This window comes from Myripristis murdjan, chromosome 21, assembly GCF_902150065.1.
Source record: "Myripristis murdjan chromosome 21, fMyrMur1.1, whole genome shotgun sequence".
Taxonomy (NCBI): Eukaryota; Metazoa; Chordata; class Actinopteri; order Holocentriformes; family Holocentridae; genus Myripristis; species Myripristis murdjan.
The window spans coordinates 19,408,783-19,434,674 of record NC_044000.1 but is presented as its reverse complement, the minus strand read 5'-3'; the positions used below and the strand labels follow the sequence as shown (position 1 = coordinate 19,434,674).

Below are 25,892 nucleotides of genomic sequence, written 5' to 3'. Positions count from 1 at the left end.
GTTCATACCTATTCTTCCATATTGCTTCTATGTGATTTGGTGAGGTTTCCAATCTATCACAATCTTACTCGTCCACAGTGAACTGCATCCATACCATTTCATATATACAGTTTGCTGTTACTCCTTGACAGGAAATTGTTCCCAAATAAACTCTTTGCTTATAAGGGCTGTGGATTACGACATGTACCTACGTCATTGTCTTTGGAAAAATAATGTTGTGAAGTGAATATTGTAGAAAAGAGTAGTTATCTGTACAGTGGAAACCTCACCAAAACACTCAGAGATTAACTGCAGGAGGGGTAAGTAGCAAATATATCTATATATCTATATCTATATCTATAGCTATCTATCTATCTATCTATCTATACATATAGATAGATACATATATATAGATATATCTATATCTATATCTATCTATCTATCTATCTATCTATCTATCTCTATCTCTCTCTCTCTCTCTCTCTCTATATATATATCTATATATATATATATCTATATCTATATATATCTATATCTATCTATCTATCTATATCTATATCTATATCTATATATATATATATATATATATATATATAGATATATATATATTGTATTTTGGGTGACCTGTTACTTTAAATGCGTTGAAGTATAGGCCTATATAGTCCAGTCATTTTATGAAAAAACCTAGGACAAATTGCAAGAGAAAAAAACTCAACTGATTTTGTATCCTCAGTTTGGCCTGAGTGAGGGAAAAAAAGTCCCAAGAAATCCCACTGGTGGAAAGTTTCACCTATTTAAACACAGTTTTTAACACACAGGGGAAAGGGGTTCAAAATTTGACTTTCAGATATCACTATAAAAATTCACAAGCTGATTACACACACAAAGACAAGAAAAAAAGTCAATTACAAGTTCTTGAATTATTCTGTTTACACATGCATATCACACATTATCTGATTTGATATGCGCTAATAAGGAATATCAGGAATAAATGCCAGAACAGATATTTAAACAGTGAATTAAAAGGTTACGATATATACAGTAACCTTTTAATTCACTGTTATGTAGTAACCTTTTAATTCAAGGTTACTATATATATATAGTAATCTTTTAATTCACTGTTTAAATGTCTCTCTTAAATGTCTCCACAAAAAAAAAAAAAAAAAACATGGGCTCACTTCTTTTAGAGAGTATATGAGAGCCTAAATTTCCTTGCCTGAGAAAAGAAAAAGGCAAGTTTTCAGTCATAATTAACATCATAATTAACTGATAGTAAGTAAAAAGAACATTGTTTTGTAAGTAGATAAACAGAATTATGGCAAAGCAGTTGATCATTTTAATCATATGCAGATTTTTTTCGGCTTAGCGCATTAATTTGGGGGGTGTCACACGGTCACAGATGACGGCTTCCCACAGATCCGACAACTGGAGCGGCGCCTGCCTTTGTAACATGCCTTCCCATGTCTTGCTCAGACACTCTCGCAGGATCCGGCAGCGGAAGGATCCACTCCGCAGTTTGCGGCTCACTCGCCGCTTCTCAAGTTTCACTTCGGCGTGTGTGTGCGCGTGTGTGTGTGCGCTCTGCTTTCTGCTTTGTGTTGTCAGGCAGAAACACATACCAACGCAGTCGGGGTGGCGCATGTGTCCTGATTTACGGGCACTGGGTCAAACAAAAGCGTTCTCCTTCTCTATCTGTGCTCCTGTTGATAGTGAATAACCTTCTTTAGCGATGCTTCCTTTCGCTACCATGTCGGTGGGAACTGAATCGGGATTTTCCAGCGAGGAGGTGCTGAACGTCCGCTTCCCCCTCCACCGGGCGTGCAGGGACGGAGATGTCGGCGCCTTGTGCTCCCTCCTCCAGTGCATCTCCAACCCGGCCGACTTGGCGGTAGAAGACACCTTCTACGGCTGGACACCCATACACTGGGCTGCTCATTTTGGAAAGGTAATTCACCCGCTTGCTACTCGACGTCTCATTTTGTCTCCAGTGGACATTTTTTTTTTTTCCCCATGAAACGCGGTGCTCAGTCGACACCGATAGGGTTAACGCTAATGCTTTCCGGATGAACCTCGTCTCGGCCATTTGCTAATGTTAACTGTTTCCACTAGCATAAAGAGCTAATAGAAAGCAGCGGTTCCGACGTGAATACAGTCGGTGTTAATTGATATGTTGCTGTAACATTAGCCGTGTTATATTTTTAATTTCTGAGGAGTATGGCCGCACCATGTTTGATAACGAGGCTGTTAGCGCGAAACATTTGCAGGCGTGGAGCGGCAACAATGATTAGGGCCGTTCAATAAAAACACCACTCACTGACTACATAAAAAAAAAACAACGGGCAAATCAGGTTATACTTTAAGAACATAAATTAGAAATTGATAGTTGCTCACACTAGTAAACGTTAGGTACATCTCGGGTTAATTTTCTAGAGCTTGGCAGTGAGAGCTTAAAAAAAAAAAAAAAAAAAAAAAAAAAAATGTATGGCTGAGTGACAACAACACAAAACGTGGATGACATTTACAAATGCCCAGGCTGTCAACGTGTCGCAAACGCACATGTATGCATGCTACATCAGGTTGCTAGATTTACACCACAGCTGCACTTGTCACTCCCACAGTTTGCAGAGGAATTACTTGCATGCTCAAAGTGTGTTGACTGAGTCGGTGTATACTCTAGCATGTGTCCATACCCCCCTGACTTGTTGCATTTAGCATTTGATGAATGAAATCACTACCTGTCTGTGTCCCTGTGCCTTGCTTGTGTCTCCCACAGCTGGAGTGTGTCATGCGTCTGGTTCAAGTGGGCTGTGGTGTGAACTCTGTGACCTCCAGGTTTGCACAGACTCCCACCCACATTGCTGCATTTGGAGGCCACCCTGAGTGCTTGTTATGGCTACTTCAAACCGGTGCAGATATCAACAGACAGGTATGCCAGTTTGCACGCTGAATAAATAAAATTTGCAGCACTTGAGAATGAAACAGTGGCTGCATCAGAAACAATAATAGCCAAGCAGATTAAGTGTACTGGATTTGCTTTAGTGACACTGAGGGTGAGGCTTATCAACACCACGCAGTTTAACATAGTTCAAACTGGTACAACAACAGTACCTTATATACAGCCACTCCCTCCATAAAACCACAAATCTATACTGTCTGGCACACACGCATGTATGCTTGAGTGAAAAAGGCAAAGCAGCTGGTGTGAGGTTGAGCTCAGACTGATCTCATCAAGAGGGGATCATCCTAACTTTGGGTCACAACCCCGACAGTGTGCTGTTTTCTGCTGTGTGCTCCACCTGACCTAGGCTGTACTTGCAATGTGTGTATGTTAACAGGGTTTTCACAGGTTTGGTTTCCACTCACCCCTCTGTGTTTGTTATAATATGTCTCTTTGTGTGTTTTCATGCACAGACTTAAGCACTAGGTTATGTTTTATGCTCCGCCGCACTGCTGAGAGAAATCAGATTAGTAGGTCATGGTTACATAATGTGTCGTCATCATGAAACGCATCGCTGGCATTTAGTTAGTACTAATGTCCTTTGATAGTCCTGTATCCCAGTCTGGGAAAACAGACTGTCTGTAACCCCAGCCCCTCTATCTATCCCTTATGTTCCTTAGAGTAAAATATAATGTACGTCTAGTCATGTTGCCCAGTACTGGAAAACAGACTTCTCTCCTTTACATATCTCCTCTCACACTTGCATATCTCTGATGGCACTACCTCTTACTAAATATCTCAACTGTGCAATACAAAGGTAATTAGCCCAGATGTGCAATATAAATGTACAACGGTAAAGGCGTGCAGCTGCTTTGCATTGGTCATAAAACACTTCTGTATAGATGTGGCATACCTTGTTGTGCATACTTACCTTCAGTATAGTATTAATTATTACTGTTTAGTTCTTTTTGTTTTCATTTGTTTTCTTTTTTTGTTTGTTTTTGAGTGATGTATGTAAATACCGGAGGCTGCTGTAAACCATACAATTGTAAACTGTAAAATTCCATGTATGCATAAAGACACTCAGCCAGTAAAGTTGATTCTGAATGTTCTGAGCGTATGCAAAAAAAAAAAAAAAAAAAAAAAAGCTCAGTCTGAGAACTTTTTGGATGTTTGTTATGCTTCCCCTCCTCCTCTGGCTTTTAAAATATTGGAGCTGTTGTTGGACAGGAAAAGCACAGCATTTAAGCGTGGCCTACATTTACAGTGTGTGGTTAGTAGTGAGTTGGCTGAGTATCTTTTTGCCTGACAGCCTTCTGGCTTTATTGTTGTCCTTTTCTCCACCCTCCTCACTAATGTGTAACTGTAAATCTGTGTGGGTGTTGAAGTCTGGTTGAAAAGTTCAAGCTCTGCCCTGCAGAGACACACCCTGCTTTCTCATTGTAATCTGGTTTTAACCTTGGTATTGTTAAAGGAGAAACTAGGAGAGGGTAAATTTGATAAATACTTAGTTATGTATTCAGTGATGGAAAGAATTTACAAGATCATTCCTCATATTTGTGTTTTGGCTTCTGTTCTGCACAGCACTCATTTTTTCCCCCCATAACTGTGGTCTCCTCATCTCTCAGGACTATGTGGGCGAGGCGCCCATCCACAAGGCTGCTCGTGCGGGCAGTCTGGAGTGTATCAACGCTCTCTTGATTCAGGGAGCGAAAGCTGAGTAAGTCCTGTTAGATCACTCCTGTGTCCTGTTTTTTTCCTTTCCCTCTGTACTATCAAACATCTCAGTTACACCTTTACAAGGGATCACCACCAAAACCCAAATAAGAGCAGCAATGAAATTTTAACAAGTAGATGTACTCTTCTGCAGTTTCTATATTGTTACAGACAGATAAGATTAGTCAGACAATCTTGAGGGTTTAAACATTAGATTTGACAAATATTCATATGTGAAACATGCAGATGTAACAATTTTCATATGTGTAATTTGCAATAGCCACAGGTAATTATCATATGCTGTCTATTTTTTAAAAATATGTAGTATGTAGTATCTCATGTGAAATGGAGTTGACCAGGAAAGATCACTAAATGAAGCTTCTTTATTATATCCCAACATAAGAGGACACCATGCTGCCCTGAAACTGTGCATTCAGTAAAGAAAAATATAAATAAATAAACCTCTAAACCTCTTGCAGCAGGATGTAGATAATCATGGTGTCGCAACTTGTTAATCAGTGAGGAGGTTTAGTCAGAGGGTGGATTGCTAGGTAGGTGGAAATAATGTGTGATGTAAATGTCCCCATATGATTATCACATTGTTACAAAACATAATGACGGGGTTGATCACATTGATATGTGGTTCGGCTTGTGCTCCAAACACTCAGGTCATGAGATGCATCAGTCAGTGATTATTAGCAGTTTTGGTGGAGCTCCCTTGAAAATGTGACACATTTTGATAAATCCTTGAAATTGTTGTTTAATGTTGCAACAATTCACATTAAATTGCCCTCTGTGTGTAATAATATTACTAGTACATCTACTAGGCTTCATAAAGATTGATTTTTAACCACTTTTCTTATAGAATATTTTTTTTTACACTGAAATTGAAATAAAACATGTAATTTGTAATTTGAGTAAGAACTAAGTTTGTGTTAAACTTTAAACAATTAACTCATCAAATTGGCTTGGAACTAAACTGGAAAGATGCTTTAAATTGAGCGAAATTATTACACATTCATCAGAGCAACTTAATGTAAAGGTTGATAAACTGTTTTTTAGCTCAGTAGGCCATATTGCATGATCTTTGTTGAATCTAGAGTGTGTTTTTCTTTGTTAACCTTTTGTTTTGTTAGTGTCTTACACACAGCTGGATCTGATGACCAAATGCACATTTCCCCCCTATATTGAATCCCTGTTGTGCTGTCATCGTGAAGAGGCTACGCTCTGTTGCATTGAATGAAAAGGCATGAATCAAAATTGGATGCACCTCTGTTAGTATAGCTCCTAGGTTGCTTGGAGATGATGGACAAGAATTTGGAAAATTATGTATTGTTTCCTGGTTGGACCAGGGAATTTTTGATGAGGCTGTTGACACAAATAAGGCAAGACCTGCTGAGCCTGTAACCCACAGCCTGTCCACCCTGCTGAGGTTCTTTGAAATGAATAAGCAATGGACTGCTGTCGCATACAGGCACACACTTTTAGTTGGCAGCTGTTTACATAGCTTGATAAGGACTATTGCATTTAAAGAATGCTTTTTGTTGTGGTTGGTGTGTCTCTGAAGCATCAACAAAAGCAGAATGCAGCACAACCCATCAACCCTGTTTCTTGAATTTGATGGTTTTGGAATTTGGAAAGCTCACTTGCTTACATTGAGTTAACGAACACATCCAGTCTAACATATCTGAGACTTGGAGATTGGGGTTTATCAAGAATCTGCTAGTTACCTAATCAGGTAACTTTAAAATTATTGTAAATAAATAGACTTTTGCAACATCTTGCCCTGCTAGTAATGACCTTAGCACAGCATAGTTGTTGTATGTCCCAAAGGTGAAATGATGCAGTCAATGCAGCAAATGTAAATTAACCTAATTTACAAATGAGAAAATTGCCAAGATTATCCTGCACTTAATTTACTGACTTTCAGAATCATCCTCTACACACAAACAGATCAATGTTTCTTGTAGTTAATTGATAGTCATCCTCAATTGGAATCTCAGAAATCAGTCTGTTGTCTAGACTAGAATAACAAGGTGCCATGAAACTTGACATTGTACAAAATTAGACACATCTGTGCATATTATTTAATTCTAGGAGGCTGTCATTGAAAGCAACAGCACACTCTGATAATAAATTTATGCATCAGTTTATTTTAATATCACCTTCCCCTCTCCGTGTAACTGTTAACATTTCATTTGCATTTCATCTCTGGAACAAGCTGTATGCCTTTTCATTTTGACACCATCAGTGCCCAGTGACCAGAAACTCCCAGGGAATAGACATGGTGTGTTAAATTAGTATTTGGTTACCCTGTCATCAATTGTGGACAATCTTTTCTTTCATGATTTGGTGTAATAATGAGTGTGCCAAGTGCTATCAGCAGGAAAGGTTACACTCAGGTGTCCCACAGTGAAAACTTGGCAGTTGTCTGTATGTGTGAGGCACTTGTCACACTGTGGAGGAAAACTCTGTGTTTTCAGTTTTAGTAACCAAAACAAACAAACAAACAAACAAACAAAAACCTCACCTCAGCATTGTTAGTGTTCCCCAGAATAAACTGAAAGTGACTGCTGGCAGCAACTTAACTCATTTACCTTCAGCTACCAGTTCCCTTTTGGTTTAAGCGAGGAATGCAAACAGTGCTAACAAGCCTTTTGAATATTTTTCCTCACAGTTTGACAAGTACTGGATGAAGGAGAATAAAAGAAAAATGACAAAATAGTCTTGTGAGGAATTTAAAGTGAGTATGCAAGAATGCTGCACACTCAGGAGTCTGGGGCACATTAATTTTTTATGGTCAGACTATAAACTAAGGAGATATGTTTTTTACTGTTCAGACTTCATTTTCCATGGCATTTGAAACCCTGGTTGCATTGGCTGTTTTTATCAAATTAAAATACAGTGCTTCAGTACTGGTTGAGATAATGTGATGTAATGTGCATTTGGTCATCAGCCGCTGAGTAATATTGATAAGTAATGAAAATGATGTATGAATTTTTTCCCCTGCAGATCTGAAAGAATGTATTTTATTTATTATGTTATTTCTTTTAATTCATGACCCAGAAATAGAGGGGCACAGCTGGGAGGGAAACTTAAGGCAAAGTAGTTGGGGAAGAGGCTCATGACATAAAATAATTTAAGTTTTCAGCTCAATTTTCCAACGGAAATTAGAAAATGTTAGCATCTAAAATAGTCTCTAGTCATTACCAACAACTTAAAACGGGTTTAAATGTGTTATTTTTCAGTAATGTCTCTTATTAGTGATACACGCACCCTTATTTGGGATTTTAAAATGGAATAGATAATGTTAAATACCTGAAAATGAATCACTTTCAGCCCTTTACAAGAGTTGATAAACCATTTATTTAATAATATAGGTGCACACAATTCAGTGACCCCCAAAGCTGAACTGACCCATTTAGATGGTGAAAGAAAAATACACAGTGTAATAATCCTGCTTGTGGATTGAAGCAGTTTGTCATTAGTGGTTGGTACGTTACATCAGACAACCCTTTGGCCTGATAAACTGAAGCTTCAAACTGGAATGTTGTTTGGAAAGTCTTGACAAAGGTTATATAGCCAGAGGTTAATTGATTTGTCTCATGCTTACTTTCATTAATGACTAAAGGTCTGTTATAATAAAATTCTTAACTATGTAAATGCGCACAAAATTAATACAAACTCAAAATACATATGTAACCTATTTGTCAAAGAATTGCCATGTCCTGCCTGAGTGCCTCACAACAGGGCAATAAATATCCATTCTGAAATTATCTTTATTCCGGGTTAGTAGTTAAATGACCGTTCTTTACCAGGGGTTGCTGACTGGGTCTAGGCAGCAGGAGTATCACATGGGTCCTTCAAGTTTTTATTTGCCTCAGATTTAAGTAGTTGACCTCAACAAATAGTTTCAGTGAGATTTATTACTTAGCAGTTATTAATATTTAATGATGGCAAGTTTACCAGCAATCATTAATATTTAATGATAGCACGTTTACCTAATTCCTTCCTCTATAATATTGAAAAAAAAATCTCCTTGGATGTTGATGTCACATTAGGGTAACGTTGATTCATCACCATAAATGGGTAAATATAATAATTTTTGTTAATACCATATATAATAAGGTAACTACATATGGGACTGCATATAGCACAGTAATTTTAACTAGGAATGTAAATACAAACCAGGTTTTCTTTTTAACTTAACTCATCATAATCCAATATTTAAGTTCTTAGAAAATCCAGGTAACTCAAAATGCACTTGATAATAAATTTCAATTGTCCCTCAGTTACATCAGCAATACATATTATCCAGCCAATTTCCCAGAGATGAAGTGTTTTCTTCATGCAAATATTACACAAATAATTTCTGACCTCTTCATAATATAAGCAAAATTAAAGCAAAATGAAATGAACCAGTAGGGTTTGATCTTAAATTCCAGCTTTTGCCATTCTGGCAGCTGTCTTCAAATATCAAGCATATTCTCCCACATCCTCCACCTCAGTATGGCTCAATAAAGGATGGTGTGTTTCTCAACTGACCATTTCAGCTCCATGAATACTGCGTTTTATCTTTACGCTTTGCTCTTGCAATTTCCTCCTGTTCCATTGCACCAAGGAGAGTCTTCACTTAATCCCAGATTCAGTCTTTGATCTGGTATCATGTTGCTCTCCTTCCTGGAAAAAAGTCAGTGCACCGTCTTAACCGTCAGGCTCCCCTTCGAGACCTTTGTTATTTAGCTGACCGTGCCTGCAGTATCTCACTGCCTTGGTGTTCAGTTTGACCCTCAACCAAAGCCCTAAATATATAATCTCGACCCCAATATGTGGACTCTTAATTCCCTTTGTGGTTGTCCTGTAATCATCTTAGATATTGAGTGAGGGCCTAGTGCCGACTGTAATGTCACATGGGTCTTACACGGATTGAGATACATGCGTTTAAGCTGTTCCTACTCTAACTTTTCAGTGAACGCACTGAGGATTTCGGTTGTGCGTTTCCTTGTACGTGTTTGCCACGGCTTCTTTGTCCTTCTCACTAATATAATGGATAATCGGGTTGTGGATTTCTCTCCTTTTCAAGTCTCTCTGCAGAGGCATTACCATGTGACTTTTAATTCAGTTTTTGACGATACACAAATAATGAATTAGCAGCACAACGGCTGGACAGTTAATTGGATATTACGATTGTGAAACAACACAGTGGAATCTGTCAGTATCTGACCACTAGATTCTTTCTTCTGCTCTTTGTAATGAAGAATTGCACCAGGCAGCAAGAGACAGAGACCTCACATAGTCTCACTTTATCCTCGGATACCCTGTCTTGCTGACACAAGCTCCGTCGCTATGATGGAAAGGTCTCCTGCTGCGTTGAGTAACACAAGAAGATGTTGACTGTGCGATCTGGCTCTGCAAGCTAAGCAGCAGCAGCACAGCTTCATTTAATTATCTTCTTGGTGACCTCTGTGGGCCCTGTTAGTGCCATCTCCTCTGATGAGCCCCTGAAATCTCAAGCAGATAAAAACCCAGACGCTTCTCGTTTGCTTAAATGTAGAGTAGTCACGTTGCTTTGAATACTGTCCCATTTGTTTTGAGACCATGTAACAGCATTGGACAGCACAATTTCCCTTACTTAGTTTTGTGACTCAGCAATTCATGTCCCATTGGATTACTTTGGGTACTTTTTTCCTCAGGAGATTTATTCTTGTACGTCAAGCAGTGGGAGCACCTGACAGGAAAGAAGCATCCAAATGGACTTCAGGGTCATAATTTGCATATCATAATGTGAACATAGATCTGCCTTGACCAAGATGCTTACTACTGCAAACGTACTTCTTACATGCCACGTATCCCTGATAAATCCATGGGTGGGATTTTTTAAAAAGCAAAAATGCGGGAGCACCACTGGATGTTGAATGATGAAGATAATCTCATGAGAAAGGGGCTTGCTTACGCTCAAATGATTCTCGTCTTGTTTGCTAACACCCGGTGAAGAAAGTCATGCTTTTCCTTTCCACATTCCTCTTCTTGACAGCATACCTTTCCCAAGAAAACCTTTTTTCCCCCTTGGTTTATGAGTAGGCAATTTGTTTAACAGGAGACAACACACTTCTTTCTGTCACTGCCTCTGTTCTCATGGAATTTCAGATCAAACTCAAACATTTTTACACTTATGAGTTGAATTACTTATAAATGTTATCACAAGTATGTAAATTATGAATAGTCGTGAAACAAAATATTAGAAATAAAGTACATTTTCCAGTCTCTGTATCACTCCAAAAAAACAAACAAACATAAAATACTCAAACAGTTTTATACCTTTTTTTATTATTTGTCATGAGCCTCCAAGGTTTTATGGTTGTCCATTAGTAAATTAGGAAGAAGTAGGAGTAGAGCGTAGAGGCTGCCACTGGATAGGGTAGAGCAAAGAGATCAGCTTAGAGCAGCTTAATAAGATGGGTTAGATTTGCACAGCAACACTAGCCGAGCTTATTAACTGTATAATGCTAACTATCATCCTGTTGAAATGGTTATTCACTGTCATTTTCTTGTACCAAATATTTCACCTTCTACAAAGAACTGTTTTTATTTTGTTATTTGTCACAGCATTAACCCTATACAATGATTATCATACAGTCTGTTTTGACATCTAATCTTTGTCACCTTTTCCTTTATGAAAGTGACAATAAGTTTAAAAAAAAGTTTTCTGTACTGTTAACAGAAACAGAACCGTACGTCTTAATGTTTTGCAGCCATTGAATTGGAAATGACTTGGTTTTTTCAAGTAATCCTAGAAAGGGGGAGAATAGACACTGCTGAGTCTGCCCCGTTCCCTGGGATAGCCGCACTGTTGTGGCATTGAGTGTTCTCACTATCGCTTCCTATCTACACACTGGCAAACTGTTGAGGTATTTCTTGCGGTGATTGGTTTTAATGCTAGGACTTTATGAAACAAAACTAAAAAAAAGTTTTAGACCTGCATGCTTTGCTTATTATCCATGACTGTTCTTGTACCTAGATTTTCTGTTGTTTTTTTTTATTTGTTTGTTTTTTTATATTATTTTTTTGTTTGTTTTTGATTTTTATGAACTAACCATAGGAGCCCCTTATATGGACAGGTTTAATCATGTGAGTCCCATGTCAACATGTAGCATGATAATAGGTTGCCTCTGGAAGGTTAGAAGATAGTGAGAGAAGATACTTATTGTGTACATAGGACGGAAAAGCAAAGCATACCAGGCTTTTACAAAGAATTAACGCTTCCTTTGTAATTTTCATACCAAACTTGGGTCTGTCAGTAAACCCACTTATCCATTTTGTTGGACCAATGCATAGATGTCAGGTCTCACTAAAGGAATAACTGGGATTTTCAGGATTTTCTGAAGCAGGGTTTTCTCTAATAATAAGCTTACCTTTTCATCTCGGCAGGTCATCTAAATTTTGAAGACGGACAAAAGTTGTTAAAGAAAAGTTAAAATTAGACGTGAAGCCTGAGAATAGAATTGTCCGAATATAGCCATTATAGAAAGTTTAAGATTTACTAAAAAAAAAGTCTTGATGGTGAAGACTCTTATTGGAAAATATGTAGGTGTTCCAAATATGTAACACATGCTTTGTTTGTGGAATAATTGCGCATTTGTATATTTTGCCTGAAATTACAGCTCTATTTTCTTGAGGTGGATTTGGCTGATAATAACCCCCCAAAAATGTTAAGAAAGATCCCACAAGGCATTTTAATAGTAATTAACTTGAAACCCACCACTGCCAACAAGCAGATAGTTTTCCTTACCTTTTGCCAGTTAAGTGACAAATCATTGTGTGTGTATTCTTCTATCAGTGATCAAAAGTGGCTCAGAAACATGCAGACTCACTGACATTTGGTTGCTCAGCTGCTTGTATCACCTCAAGGTTTGGTTTCGTGTATCAGATGGCCCAGCTGATCTATTTGTGAATGCTCCAGAACGTCCTCTGTTGTAATGCAACTTTAAACCCTCATTTATTTTTTGCTCCCAGTTTAGAAGAAGCAGCAACTAAATTTAGTTTAGTTATGACAACTGCATTGTCAACAGTGACAATTTCTCGACAATCCGTTCATGTTCGGTGTTTGTTTCCCCAGATGGTTGGAAAGCAGGAAGGCTGAGGAGGGGATGCGTTCAGGGGGATTTGATCCGTGTTCATCAATGACATTGTGGCCGCTTGATTATGTTGGGACAACAAAGACAAAATTGACTTATTTCAGCTTGTAGGTAAAAGAGTGACTGTTAATTTGACAGCACCCAATAATTAATAAAAGTAGAAAGCAAAGCAATTCATTCCTTAACGTTTCTTTGCTTGGGGTGCTGCTGTTACTCATTTACTTCAGTTTAATTTTCTTTGTTATTGTACCTTTTAGCCCAGGGAACTGCTTCAATTAAAAAAAAAAAAATAAATAAATAGGGAGATTTGTTGTTAGAGCACCAAATTGTTGAATTAATTGAATCAAAGCAGCTGCTAAATTTTGAGCCGTACAGTTTGTATCACTTAGATTAATTTGAACGGTACAGTTTTTTATTCCTTAGAGTGAGACCGGTCCATCTAACCTACCACAAAATGGTTTTTGGTTTAAACATTTTCCACATCACATTTCCAAAAGAGCAATCTAATTGGAAGCGTTAATTTAAAGGGGACGGGTAATGTGTATGCAAGTTAATGTGTGATTTTTTAATTTTGATTCTTCAGAAAATGTTTTTTCATGTGTACTAGTTCTGTCTCTTTTTGCACACCTGTTTAGATAGGGATTCAGAGAAAGAACAGTGACTAAACAACATGAATGAGCAAAACGCCACCATGTACTTAAATTGTTGTTTTAATACCAATGTATGGAAGACAGTGTCACTTGGTTTTATGAGCTTAACAGTAAATTATTTAGCATGAAACCCGCCATTTTATGTCAAGCACTGATTAAAGCACTGGACAAATATGCCTTAATTTAACTAGAAATGTATTTTAGACAACCTAGTCCTGCTGCATTTCAATTTTTATGAGATGGCCTGCATATAGTTAAGTATTCATTTTCCCCTTCCCACTTCCAATTGGAGGTGCAAGCACAGGCACGTGGACCAGAAGCCTCGTTTCGTTGACAAAGACTTAGTTGTTTCCCCTGAAACTCATTTTGCAACACAGCGCCATGACATTTAGCCTCAGAACAAGTGCAGCAGTGTTTTCTAATTGGCCTTTGAAAATATGCTCTGCTTGGCATCCCAGTAATCAAACTGAAAGGCATCTATTGGTTAGTGGGATATTTTGTAGGATCTTCTTCAAGAGTTGCTTGGCAGACATTTATCACTGGGTCTTATTTTTCATAGCAGCAGGACACAAATTTATTGTTCCATGTTTGCCAACTTGAATGACACATGGCTATAGCGACCTGCTTGAGGCAAGATGTACCGATATATACAGTTTATTTGAATTTCTGTTATTCATTTTTTGGGTATAACCAGTAGATTCATGGTAGGATTGCTTGTCCTTTGCTGTGTTTGTCATCCAGTGACATTGCTTCCATACTGACTACTAATTTTAAAATGTATTAGTCTGAAAATCACAATTAAAACATTTGGCTACTCCATTTGAGTAAAGCGGGGAAAACAGTCCCACTTAAAAGATTGTTTGCTCATTCATAAACCCACATAGAAAAAAAAAAATCAAGATTCCTGCTGCAACTGGACATGATTAACACAACTGTATGTGATGCACACACTCAGTTTCAGATTAGCAATGGCTGAACAGATAGCTGTTCATAATGTTGAGGTTTCTCTTGCTCACCTCTCTTTCTTAACATAAGATGTAGGCTACTTAGGCTCGGCCCCAAGAGCTCCAACATGTGGAGAGAAGACTTCTGATTTCTGATACTTGAAGGTTGCGTTCCAACACATGGATGTCCTTATTTCATTCATCATCTTAACGATTTGACCTTTTTATGTCAAATTTCCCATGAAGTCATAGCCTTGTTGCATACCGGACCCTATTTGGATCTTGAATCTCTGAATCCTGTGTTTGTTCCTTGAAAAAAAAAAAAAGCCTTTAATCTAACCTTGCCAGACTCTCTTAGTTCATTTTCCTCAAATTTATTATTATTTTTTTCCTTTTAGTGCCCCACTTTATGCACATTCAGATCGTCTGAGAACACGTACTGTTTCGGCTGTTTGTGATGTACTTTTCCATGCTTGTCGGTGCCAGTCTGGAACATTGCAACGCTACTGCCTGGAATTTTTGTCAGCATTGCAAACATCCTCCAGCTGTATCATTGGTGTGTGATGACTGCAGCCTTTTACCTTCTGCTGAATCTTCCTTGATGTCCAATCTGCATGCAGACAATGTTCTCCAAGTCTTAACATCAGCTCAAAAAATGGATCTCCTTTGGCTTCAGTGGATCATGTACTATAAATAACTTTATTTCTCATCATAACCAGGAGGTCAGGTTGTTTCAGGTATTTATTAAAGTAGCTGGTGCATACTTCCAGTGATCTTAACCATGTCCTTTTGCAGCAGATGTTTCCCACTTACTTTGGAAACTTGGTTTCCAGATTTTATTTTGATTATGGACGATGAAATGATCCAAAAAGGATCAGTCGTCATCTCTCATGAGGATGACGAAGAGGATGTCACAGGGTAGAGCAGCACAGGCAGTTTGTATACATTCCTGTATGTGTGTGTGTTTGTGCATATATGAGTGTAAGTGAGTGTGTGTGTGTGTGTGTGAGAGAGAGAAAGAAAGAGTGCGTGCGTGTGTAAGTGTCTGTCTATGTGTGTGTTTGTGTGTGTGAAAGAGTGAATTGGCTTGTTGAGTGTGTGTATGTGGGTGTATGAGTGAGTGTGAGTGTGTGTCTTGTTTTGTGTTAAGCAAAAACAAACTGTCAGGGTCTCTCTAACACTGTCCTTTCCCGTTGTGCAGTATGAGGAATGCCAGTGGGCTGACAGCTGCTGACCTGGCCCATGCCCAGGGATTCCAGGAGTGCGCTGAGATTCTCTCCAATGCCCAGAACCTTCAGCAGAACCTGGCTCAGTCCCAGACTCAGCCCTCTGGGTTTTTTCTGAATGGCACTGCCCAGAATGGGGACCACTCTCATACCACTATCCAGGGACGTAGCTTCCTAAATGGGGTGCCTAACAGAAAGAGGTCCTTTGAAGGCATGGAAGTCAGTCAAATTAAAAAAGCAAGAACTAACGGTAGGTCCCCTGGCAAGAGAAGACTGATCTTTAATGTTCATTTACAGTTGTAGCATGTCTTTGATTCCACTTCAGCTCCTCATGTGGACTAATACCACTGACTTCTCAAATTTTGGACATGTGTAAGCATGCCAAACAAAGTCAGACCCTCCCAAAAAAAAAAAAAAAAAAAAAGAACTGAACTGAGACCGTCTCAAAGGTTCGTCTTAGTGGTGACCACAAGCGTGACCAAAAAGTGGCCCCAGTCCGTTTCGCATTTTGCTTCGCTCTCGAGGCTTGTCATACATACAGCACACATTACATACAGTAACCATGGTAACCACACACAAGAAAACAAAAGGAAAATGGTGAGCTGTGGAAAGCGAGGGGTTATGTGTACTCGAGAGGAGACCGCTGCACTCAGCTCTTTCGCACTCCTCTGGTAATTCAGTATAATGTTGTGTTTCCTGTATTTCTCATAAGATTCTTGAAGAAGAAACAAAACAAAATGTTCAAAACATTTGAGATGGTGATTCTTGAGGAACGCTGTTGGGGACGTAGTTATAATTTTAGTTTGGTTGTTTAAGTTCTAATAAAGTTATAGCATGAACAAAAAGTGGTCTGACATCTCATCTATATTTGTAGACCAGGAAACTTCCATTTAGTACACTGACATGTTGGTTATATCTGAGCCTGACAAATGAGGTTGCACTCAAACATAAACTATCCACTCCATTTTTATCCACATAGTGTCTCTGTTGACTCCTAGGTCTGGGTATGCCACCAGAAATGCTGAACGGGAACAGGCCACTGGATGGTGCTGGAGACATCCAAATGGAAAGCATGAATGTGGAGCAAGCAGCAAACATGAGCTCAGGTGGGCCAGGACCCTTTGCATTTGGGCTGAATGGGTTTACTCCACCACAGGGGCCAGGCCCTATGGACCAGAGTGACAACAAAGGGGGAGAGGACAGGTCAAGCCATGCACCTAAAGAGCAGGAGATCATCACTGTGGCATCAATGCAGATCCCTTGTCGCTGCACCAACTCCTATGCCTACCTGTAGAGGGCCTGTGTATGCCTTGGCACACTGTTACTATTTGTGCAGAATGTCTTTTGGGCACCATCTGGCTATGGTTTCCTGCCAATTGTATGCATAGAGGCATACATTTTTTTTGACATGGTGTAGGGGCTGTATTTGAGAGACATCCGTCAGTTTGTGTGTACTGTATTTTCTCCTTTTCTTTGTAATATAATATTTACCCGATTATACTTTCATGGAGGAAATTATTGAGATTTTTGTGTCATAGGTAGATTTGACAATTCAGTTTTCAACAGAAAATTGTTGTACAATCCTTGATGTTTTAGTTGGGTAATAAAAGGATGAATTTTGTTTTGCACAATATTACAACATGTCCTAGACTACACATGATTGGCATTCCTCTGACACCTGTCGGCCCACCAGTACATGCATAGGTCATGACTGCTATGAGGGAGAAAAATTTGCCTTAGGCTGAGGACAAATCAGAGAGGCTGCGTTGTTGCATTTGTGCTTGTTGCACAATGAGAGAGGAAACACTTCAAACGATCGTCTGAATATCTCAAATTGGCCTGTATACACTTACTAAGGCATTAGGGTTGTTAGTGCAAATGAAATTAGCCTTGTTATTAATTTACATATTAGATGTATTTACATTCTGGTGGGATGGCTAAAAAATGTTGTAATGCCCAGCAGACAGAAGAGAAAGTCCGTGTTTTCTTTGACTGAATTTTATTGGTTAGTGAAAGAGGAAAGGACAGAGCCATTGGGATACACATCAAATGTGATATCGAAATAGTGAATGGAAAGTGATCTTAAGTGATTTTCAGGTGGTTTTCAGTTGAAATCCACTGCATAAAACAGTTTTGGCACACTTCACTTTTAAATAACGTCACATTTCTAAAGGCAAAAATGAAGTGTGTGTAAGTTCCCCCCCCACCCCCTCTTTTTTAACACATAATTTTTCACTTCATGTTAAACTAATCGTGCATTAGCTGATGCTGTTTTATATTCCAGAATTATCTTATGCCAAAGCATATCCTAATATGAATGTAGCTTATAACATATAAACTATTCACGATGCGGCTTTTCTGTAGCGTGTAGGTGTCCTGTAGTAGGACATGTAGTGACCCAGGGGCTTGGTATTTGGTTATTCCTGTTCTGTTTTGCCTCTGTCTCCATTCTGGCAGAGGAGACCATGTGCTTTATTGTTTTCTTCTGTATAGTGAATATCGGTGTTTTGTTTTTTTTGTGTAATGGCAAAGGCCTAAATGTTATCCTTTTCAAAGTTACAAGGCTTGCGCATCTGTACATATGATTTGGTAACCCTTACACTTTTGAAATTGGTAATTGGTTATTTTACATTCAGAATTACTGCTCAAGAAAGTGTGCATGAATTTCTAAACTTTGCTAAAAGCCTGATTTCTTCAGCTGTTTTGATTAGTTAACTGGCAACTTGACATGTTACTTCCAAATCTTTTACATATAAGGGAAATTTTGTTCAGAATTTTTTTTGTAGTATCTTACATTACTGGTGGTGCCTGTTGATTTAGTTAAAAATGTCAGAAGCTGAGTGCACATTAATGCAAGTTGGAACTTCCGATGTTTAGTACTGAGCAGTTTTAGTTTTGTATGTGCTCGTGTGAACTCATTAAATGTTAATTAATTTGATAAATATGATTGTAATTGGTTTGTGTGGTTTCTTGATTTGTTTTCATGCACTGGTCAGGGTCTTAATGTCTATTTTAGTTTCTGGACTTATCAGATAGCCTGGAGGGGGGATTTTATTTAAAGTGATTTAAAGGTTTAAAATTAGACGAATAGAAAGAAAAAGGGTGATGTTCCTTATAGATTGGTAAGTCCCCATTTTAAAGTTCCTGCGCTTGATCAACCTAGCTCTAGTTTGTGACACTCGCTGACATCTGTAAAAGACTGTGGATTTTCTTGACTTGGTGCTGGAGCTAAACCAATATTAGTGGGAACAGAACAAGGGCAGTGTGCCACTACTGTGCAGCACCAGTTGTGTGCCAGCACAACCAAATGGATCAGGATGTGACCCATTTCAGTCAAGCTCTGAGGTCAAAACTTGTGCAGTTGTGTAAGGCTCTCTGGGGCTATTTTGCAATCTATTGGTCAACATTTGTGCGTTACCTAGAGTAGCATGAGATCTCTCCAGGTTGCTTGAAATGGTAGTTAAACAATAGGTTCCACATTAACTGTATATCTGCTTATATAATGGGCCTTCAAGGAATAGTTGTGCAAAACAAAATGAATCCACTAGTGTTTGATGCTTTTCTTAACACTAATAACTGGCAGGAATGTGGTCACATTTTCAGTATGCCCTTTGACCGTTTGTCTCATTTCCAGTGGCAGGTGACTCTCAGTGTGGGGCTATTCCCTCAAATGGTCACAACCAACCAGAACTCCCAATTGGGTGTGGCTCAGCACCAGAAATCATCCATTACCAACACCATATCTACAGTGACATGCCTGAGACCGTGTCCAACAGCACTGCAGGCAGCCAAGTGGAGCACCAGAAGTCTGTGAAAGCAGAGCAGTTGTACGACCACGCTCTCTTTAGCACCATGCTTCTTTACCATGGTTCCTAAAGTCCAAAGGAGTGTGTTGAGTGTCCGTCTGTCCTCCTCACTAAGCCTCATGCAAGCCTACGTAAACATTCATCCGCCTTAAAGCCAGCGAGTGGTTCAGTTCATATAAATTATTTGTGATTGTAATGGGCAGGCCCATTTTTTTTTTCCATTAAACTACAATTGTTTTTTTTTTTTTTTTTATTAAGTGGATTTCTGTTTGCATCATAAAAGAACAAGTGCTAAATGAATCTCAAGTTTTGTTTATCATATAACTTGTGTTCAGCTGTAAATAGCTTTGAAGTTCTATACATCCTAGCTCTGTCGCTGAAACAAGCATCTTTGTTGTAACAATGCCTACTAGTAATGGGGTGATGTCATTTGTCTTTTTTTCCCCCAACTTATTTCTCAATGTTAATAAAAACGAATTCTGAAATGTATCCCATGTTTTGCCACTAATGTTAAATAATAATTTTGTGAAAGTTGATCTAATCACACCAACCACTTTATTTTTGGACTACACACAAAACTGAGAAAAAAAAAAAAAATCCCATTACAACTACATTAGCCATGTGGAAAATTGTTTTTATATTCCCCCCTCATACATTAGTATTTAATTGCCTCCTGATTTTTAAACTTGATCCAGTCAGCTTTACTTACCAGGGCTATAGGTATTAAATGTTTTATCTGTAAATGTCTGTGAGAGATATAATTGAATTAGCCCCTTCTATCCAAAATATGAATTCCCTAACCTCACTATACGGACTATACGGTCACTATATGGACCACTGACTGACACAACTAATATTAGGTATCACCAGGCCCTACTTTATTTTTTTTTTCCAGCAGGCCCGACCTTGGTCACATCCTGTACTGCACAAACACACGTCACTTCGGCCACGCCCCCTGATAAACGCTGCCCCATGATAAGAATGGCGGGGGGCAACACAGAAAAAGCATGAAATTTAAAAATACACTTTCATCACGTATTGCAGTATAATCTAACCCTAGGATTTTTTTGCTTGGGCTGAATCATATCGCTTTCTCCAAAAATGGATATCCATGCATTCCTTGGCTTGTTCGCGAAACAATGCAATGTGTGCTCCCCTCTTTTGATAAGTGGTATCGCCTGATAAACCCAGTTACTTCCACAGGCTGAGGCTCGGCAAACTCAGGATTATAACCGAGAGAGAGACATAGAGAATTGGGTAGCAACAGCCCACTGATAGTGTGATGCTGTTAAAAAAATAATTAATACAGTTTAACGATTCGATTAAAAGAAGCTCCAGGTAACCTCTCGGTGTTTTCAGGAGGCACATTAACTCAAAAATTAAGCATGTCAACTCCGGCAAGAAGGCGACTTATGAGGGATTTTAAACGGTGAGTCGGTTTGCCCAGGAGCTGTGGTGATGGTGGTATGATGTGTCAAAAACAGCTAACGTTAGCCGAGCTAGCTGTTAGCTGCCAAGAGCTACCGGATAACCCGTAAATTATCAGTATACACCTACTAACTTGAAAACATCCAGTGTAAAAAAGGCGTACGCTAACTCAAGCGACATTTAAGTTTGTTAAGTATGCTTACAAACGTGAGATAATTACGAAAACACTCCAGGTTTAACGTTGTACGCGTAGAAGCTAGCTGGTATTTGTTAGCGGGTCAGCTAACCAGTGGATAATTGTGTTGTAGCGTTAACAGATTACGGCTGCTGGCTAACAGCCAGTCGGCAAATTAACATTTAAGAGTCCACAGCTAGTTAAACAGCAGTTCGTTTCGTCGCCATTTCATCTTTTATTTAAGACGTAGTTTATCTCAATATCACATAAAGTTAGCTGTAATTGATATACACGCCAGATAATCGAGTAGTCCCATGTTACAGACTAACGCGTAGTCCTTTGACCTCTTTCTGGTCATTAGCTGGCTGCGTTTGGTTTCGGCCACTTAAAAGTAGACAAACCCGGACATATGTCCCCTCGGGCGCGATTTATGGTGCACACTTTGTTTGTAAAATGCCTGTGAACCTGGCAATTTTGGCAAAACTATGCCGAGTCAGGAAGTCACAGAGACGATCGTTTGTATTTCTGATGCCATGAAACCGGTTGTAGCTGTTCTTCTGTGACGGCTTCGCCACGGGACTAATGTTTGATCAATATTTAATCAGTAATCAGTGTACTGCTAACACGTATGAACCAATAAACATGTGGAAACTGCTCTAAAACCAACCCGGGCACTACACAAATTCAGTTTATTGCTATTAACAGGACAAGTCAAAATGCTTAATGCTGAGACTGTCCAAAGCATTAACTGTGATTATTCAGCCAAACCGAGTAGCCATGCTTCAAACCAGGGAGGCCTGTTTTAAATCTTTAACCGTAGTACAAAAGAGTTTCATCACCTCTGTACTGAACCACTTAGGTAACGTTGTTACCTCAGTAGGTGGAGGTTAGACGTCATAGCCAGCATTTAGGTAGTTCAGAGCCTCTGTTCTTTGCTTCATAACGAAAGTTCAATAATGATGTTCTATTTGTAAACTAGTAGTACTTTTTAGAATGAATCAAAATACAGTGGTGATTGTTTTTATACTGCATACACCACTGGGATAATTTGAAGAGGCCAAGGAATAGTTAAAACAATGCGTCTGTATGCTCTAGCCCAATGCCAGCCTAAATGCCATTTCATGAATAAAGCCATTGCAGGCAGACTGTTGGTTGGCACAACCATCAAACAGATGTTAATGAACCTTTTGGCTGTTGCTACTTTTTACTCTACTGGTTACTTTGGCAGATGTCGTTATTGAGATTATACTTTTCTGATTCAATGTTGAAAGTGCCCAGCAGATTGTGAAATTCATCTGTCACTATGGCTGGTCTAAGAAATTTAGTTTCCTATCTTTGTTACATCCTGCTGATAGAAAATAATCCCTCATTTTAGAGGTCCTGCTGTAACTTGAATAGTGGGTCAGCATTTGTTTAAAATACAGTGTCATGCTGAGTTTCTGCATCAGCTTTTAAAACGGAGCCTTTTAAATTATTTGTTTGTTTAGGCTACAAGAGGATCCTCCAGCTGGTGTCAGTGGTGCCCCATCTGAAAACAACATCATGGTGTGGAATGCAGTCATATTTGGGTAAGATTTTGATGGACATCCAGATTCTTTTTTTGTGTAATGTACATAATATTTAAACTTACATGTGGAATGGAGGTGTTTGACTGAAAAGATTTCATTATTTTTCTTTTTGTTTAAAACCTCACAGCCCTGAGGGAACACCTTTCGAGGATGGTGAGTATCCCATTGTTTGTTGTCAGTGAACTTGTAAGGTGTAATGTTATCTAGTAAAGTTTGTTTACGGCATCAGAGCCTTGTATTCACAATATATTGGCTGGTAAGCGCCACTCACCAGTATCACCCAGCCTCATGGTTTGTTTTTTGTATATGCTATTGAGAATTATTCTTCTCAGAATAAATAATCTGTTCTTATACAGCTATAAGAGAGAAAGTGTATTGTTAGTTTCACCCTCTGCCTATGTCATTCAGTCAAGTTCCCTCTTCAACACGTCTTTCATGTTTATGAGCTGTCTACATAGAAACAGCATCTAGCCTGAGGCTGAGGTAATCGGCATCTGTAAAGCCCCCACATGTGTTGATGAAGCAGATGATGAACTCAGCCATTCTACAGTCAAAGTAGCAAAGCTAATTTTCATGTTTTTGAAGTGGTCTTTAGTGCTGCTGTTCTTTTGTTTCTTACTGCTTTCTGCCATTGTTGTTGTTGCTATGGCTGCCCTGTACTTGATAGTCACAACCCAGCTCGGTTCTTGCCACACCCACTGCAAAGTGTCCCGAAAGGCATTTAAAACCTACTCTCAGTATATCACTTATAATTTACTTTAATGTTAAAAAATTGCACTTTGTAGCTTTAACATTCCTGACTACAGGCGTACTTTGGTGAGTCAGATTTAATGGCTTGTAAGTAATGGCTTGTTTTTCCCTTCTCTCTCCTCTTTGTTGCAGGTACATTTAAACTCACTGTAGAGTTCACAGAAGAATATCCCAACAAACCTCCCACAGTACGATTTGTGTCAAAAATGTTCCATCCAAATGGTATGATTGTTGTCCCATCCCATTTTAAGGCTGATATTATGACTGTATCATATCATGGTGCAGGGTCTTTAATGGTGTTTTTATCCACAGTCTATGCAGATGGCAGTATATGTTTGGACATCTTACAGAATCGTTGGAGTCCCACCTATGATGTGTCCTCTATTCTTACATCTATCCAGGTAAGGAGTGTTAACACAATACACCCAAATAATATAACTCCTAATTACTCAAGATTATTGCTTAAATTGGGGACATCATCATAAAAATTTCCCTGCTCAGTGTCTTGTTGACTTTTGTAGAAAAAACAATGTACAGTCTCATTCTTGTTCTGATGGGTACATAATGGCTCAAACCTGATTTCATAACTCAGACCCTTGTTAAATTGTTTTCATGTCAATGATGACGTGTCTGCTGCCACAGAGGAATTTATTGCCTGCTGTAGCTATAATTGAATCAACGTAAGGATACATTGAAATTTAAAAGGCTGCAAAAATATGTTGTTTACTTGTACTTGTTCTCTATACTGCATGGAGATTTTCTGCTTTGAACTTGCAAGTGCGCTGGTTTATTATTTGATATAATGTGAAGGTATAACCTGTCACATCCACTCTTTCTTTCTCCCAGTCCCTGCTTGATGAACCAAACCCAAACAGTCCAGCAAACAGTCAGGCAGCTCAGCTCTACCAGGAGAACAAGCGGGAGTATGAGAAGCGTGTGTCTGCCATTGTAGAACAAAGCTGGAGAGACAGTTGACCATACAGTGCTGATGGCTGTTCTCTCCAGCATTGAGCTGTGTGTGCTGCAAGTTTTAGTGGAGTACCTCTCAATTTTTGGAACCCTCACACCTTTTTTGATTTTAAGCTTTTATGCACTTTACCTTCACGTTCCCTTCATAGAAGCTGTCTTTTCTTGCCTGCCAGGAGCATTGTTTTTTTGTATTCTCTGCTTTTTTTTGGTCTATCAGGGGAAATGTGCTGAATCTCGCCTTGGTTTTTGTCAATATGGACTGGCTGGGGCCATCAGCCAACAATGGTGGTGTGTGCTGTCTTGCTGTAATAAATCCACATGACTGGTTACTTAAAATATTTTGGAGGATGTATCAAGAGGTCATGATGGGTCCCTTTTTCTATTGTGCCCCTGATCTGTCATCAGTTTATTTTTCCAAGCAGTGTCTCTGGGCTCCAATATGTGATCACTCATCTTTCCTTGGGTAAAAAAATGCAGTCTGAGCATCATGGACTACAACTAAATCTGACTGACATCTTTACACCCTGTTTTTGCTGTGTTGTGAACTCTTGTTACATGCATGACAGAGAGCACTGACATTGCTCTTCAGTACTCATGTATATAAGAATCTTGCATCTGAATTTATGTACAGATTTTGCACTGGTTAACCCCCCCATGTCATTTTTTCAGCACTTGTAAATAAAAGAAAAAGACGTTCACTCTTCACTCGCGTCAAAGTTCTTTGTACAATTTTGCTGTTCATACATGAAAATAAAGAATGCTAGCTCACTGGTTTAGGTGTATTTGAACATAACTCTCTCCCAAGCCAGCGAATGTAAAAATAAGAATTAACTTGTGATATCCTTTTATTGTAGACTATGAAAGTGACTAGCAGACACAAAACCACTATTGATATTGGAAAATTATGCCCAACAAGCCTGAGGAATTACCACCAAGACCTGTCTAATACTTACAAGACCCCCAGAGAAAAAAAAATACTGCCTACCAAGTTACTGTTGAGTGTAAGAGAAAAACACCAGTGTAAACGTGAGCCTGTATCCATGGTATTAAATAGCACTTGTGGTTACACGTGAGGAGTTATTGCCCTGCTATTTTTGAATACAAGTGCAGGCGACTGGTAGGGGGAGCGCTGTCACGGAGAACCTCTTTGCAAAGGCCAAATGATTTCATAATGCATGACACTTTCAGATGCAAGATCTAGGATAGAGACCAGCTTGAGCTGTGTGCCACTGGACTCAAGATACATTCTCACATTTAACATCTTGCAGCTAAAAGTAACAGGCCAGACATGCCATTTTAAAAGTGATGTAGTCTTAAGGGATGCATGTCATGTGATGAGCAGCTATGTAGCTTTTAAAATCTCACCAGTGCTTCCAAAGCAACACAGTAGATCAAGTTGCTGCAGACCACAACACTTCCAATCTAGACTCCATTATGACTGCACCTCACCCAGAAGTCTTCTGTCATAGGTGTTCTTGTTGCAGGTTTCCCCAAAAACTCCTCATTGTCTGTTGCTCAAACAAAGTTCTACAGATGCAACTCTGCATTATGACATCATTCTGAGAATCTTTCCTTTGTACAAGCATCACCTGAAGCATCACCATATGA

The 25,892-nt window shown here is 39.0% G+C and overlaps 2 protein-coding genes across 2 annotated transcripts; both read left to right on the top strand.

Moving 5' to 3' along the window:
* Positions 1-1,507: 1,507 nt before the first annotated feature.
* On the top strand, positions 1,508-19,883 carry ankrd10b (ankyrin repeat domain 10b). The gene is made up of 6 exons (XM_030080300.1): positions 1,508-1,924; positions 2,753-2,905; positions 4,546-4,637; positions 15,564-15,838; positions 16,587-16,694; positions 19,223-19,883. The coding sequence occupies exons 1-6, from the start codon at positions 1,709-1,711 to the stop codon at positions 19,462-19,464; spliced, it is 1,086 nt and encodes a 361-aa protein (XP_029936160.1). The 5' UTR covers positions 1,508-1,708; the 3' UTR covers positions 19,465-19,883.
* A 718-nt stretch (positions 19,884-20,601) lies between these two features.
* Positions 20,602-24,989, top strand: ube2al (ubiquitin conjugating enzyme E2 A, like). Its single transcript, XM_030081142.1, has 6 exons — positions 20,602-20,823; positions 22,485-22,565; positions 22,693-22,718; positions 23,448-23,537; positions 23,628-23,716; positions 24,162-24,989. Exons 1-6 carry the CDS (start codon positions 20,780-20,782, stop codon positions 24,288-24,290), a joined length of 459 nt encoding a protein of 152 aa, XP_029937002.1. The 5' UTR covers positions 20,602-20,779; the 3' UTR covers positions 24,291-24,989.
* The last annotated feature ends 903 nt before the right edge of the window (positions 24,990-25,892 follow it).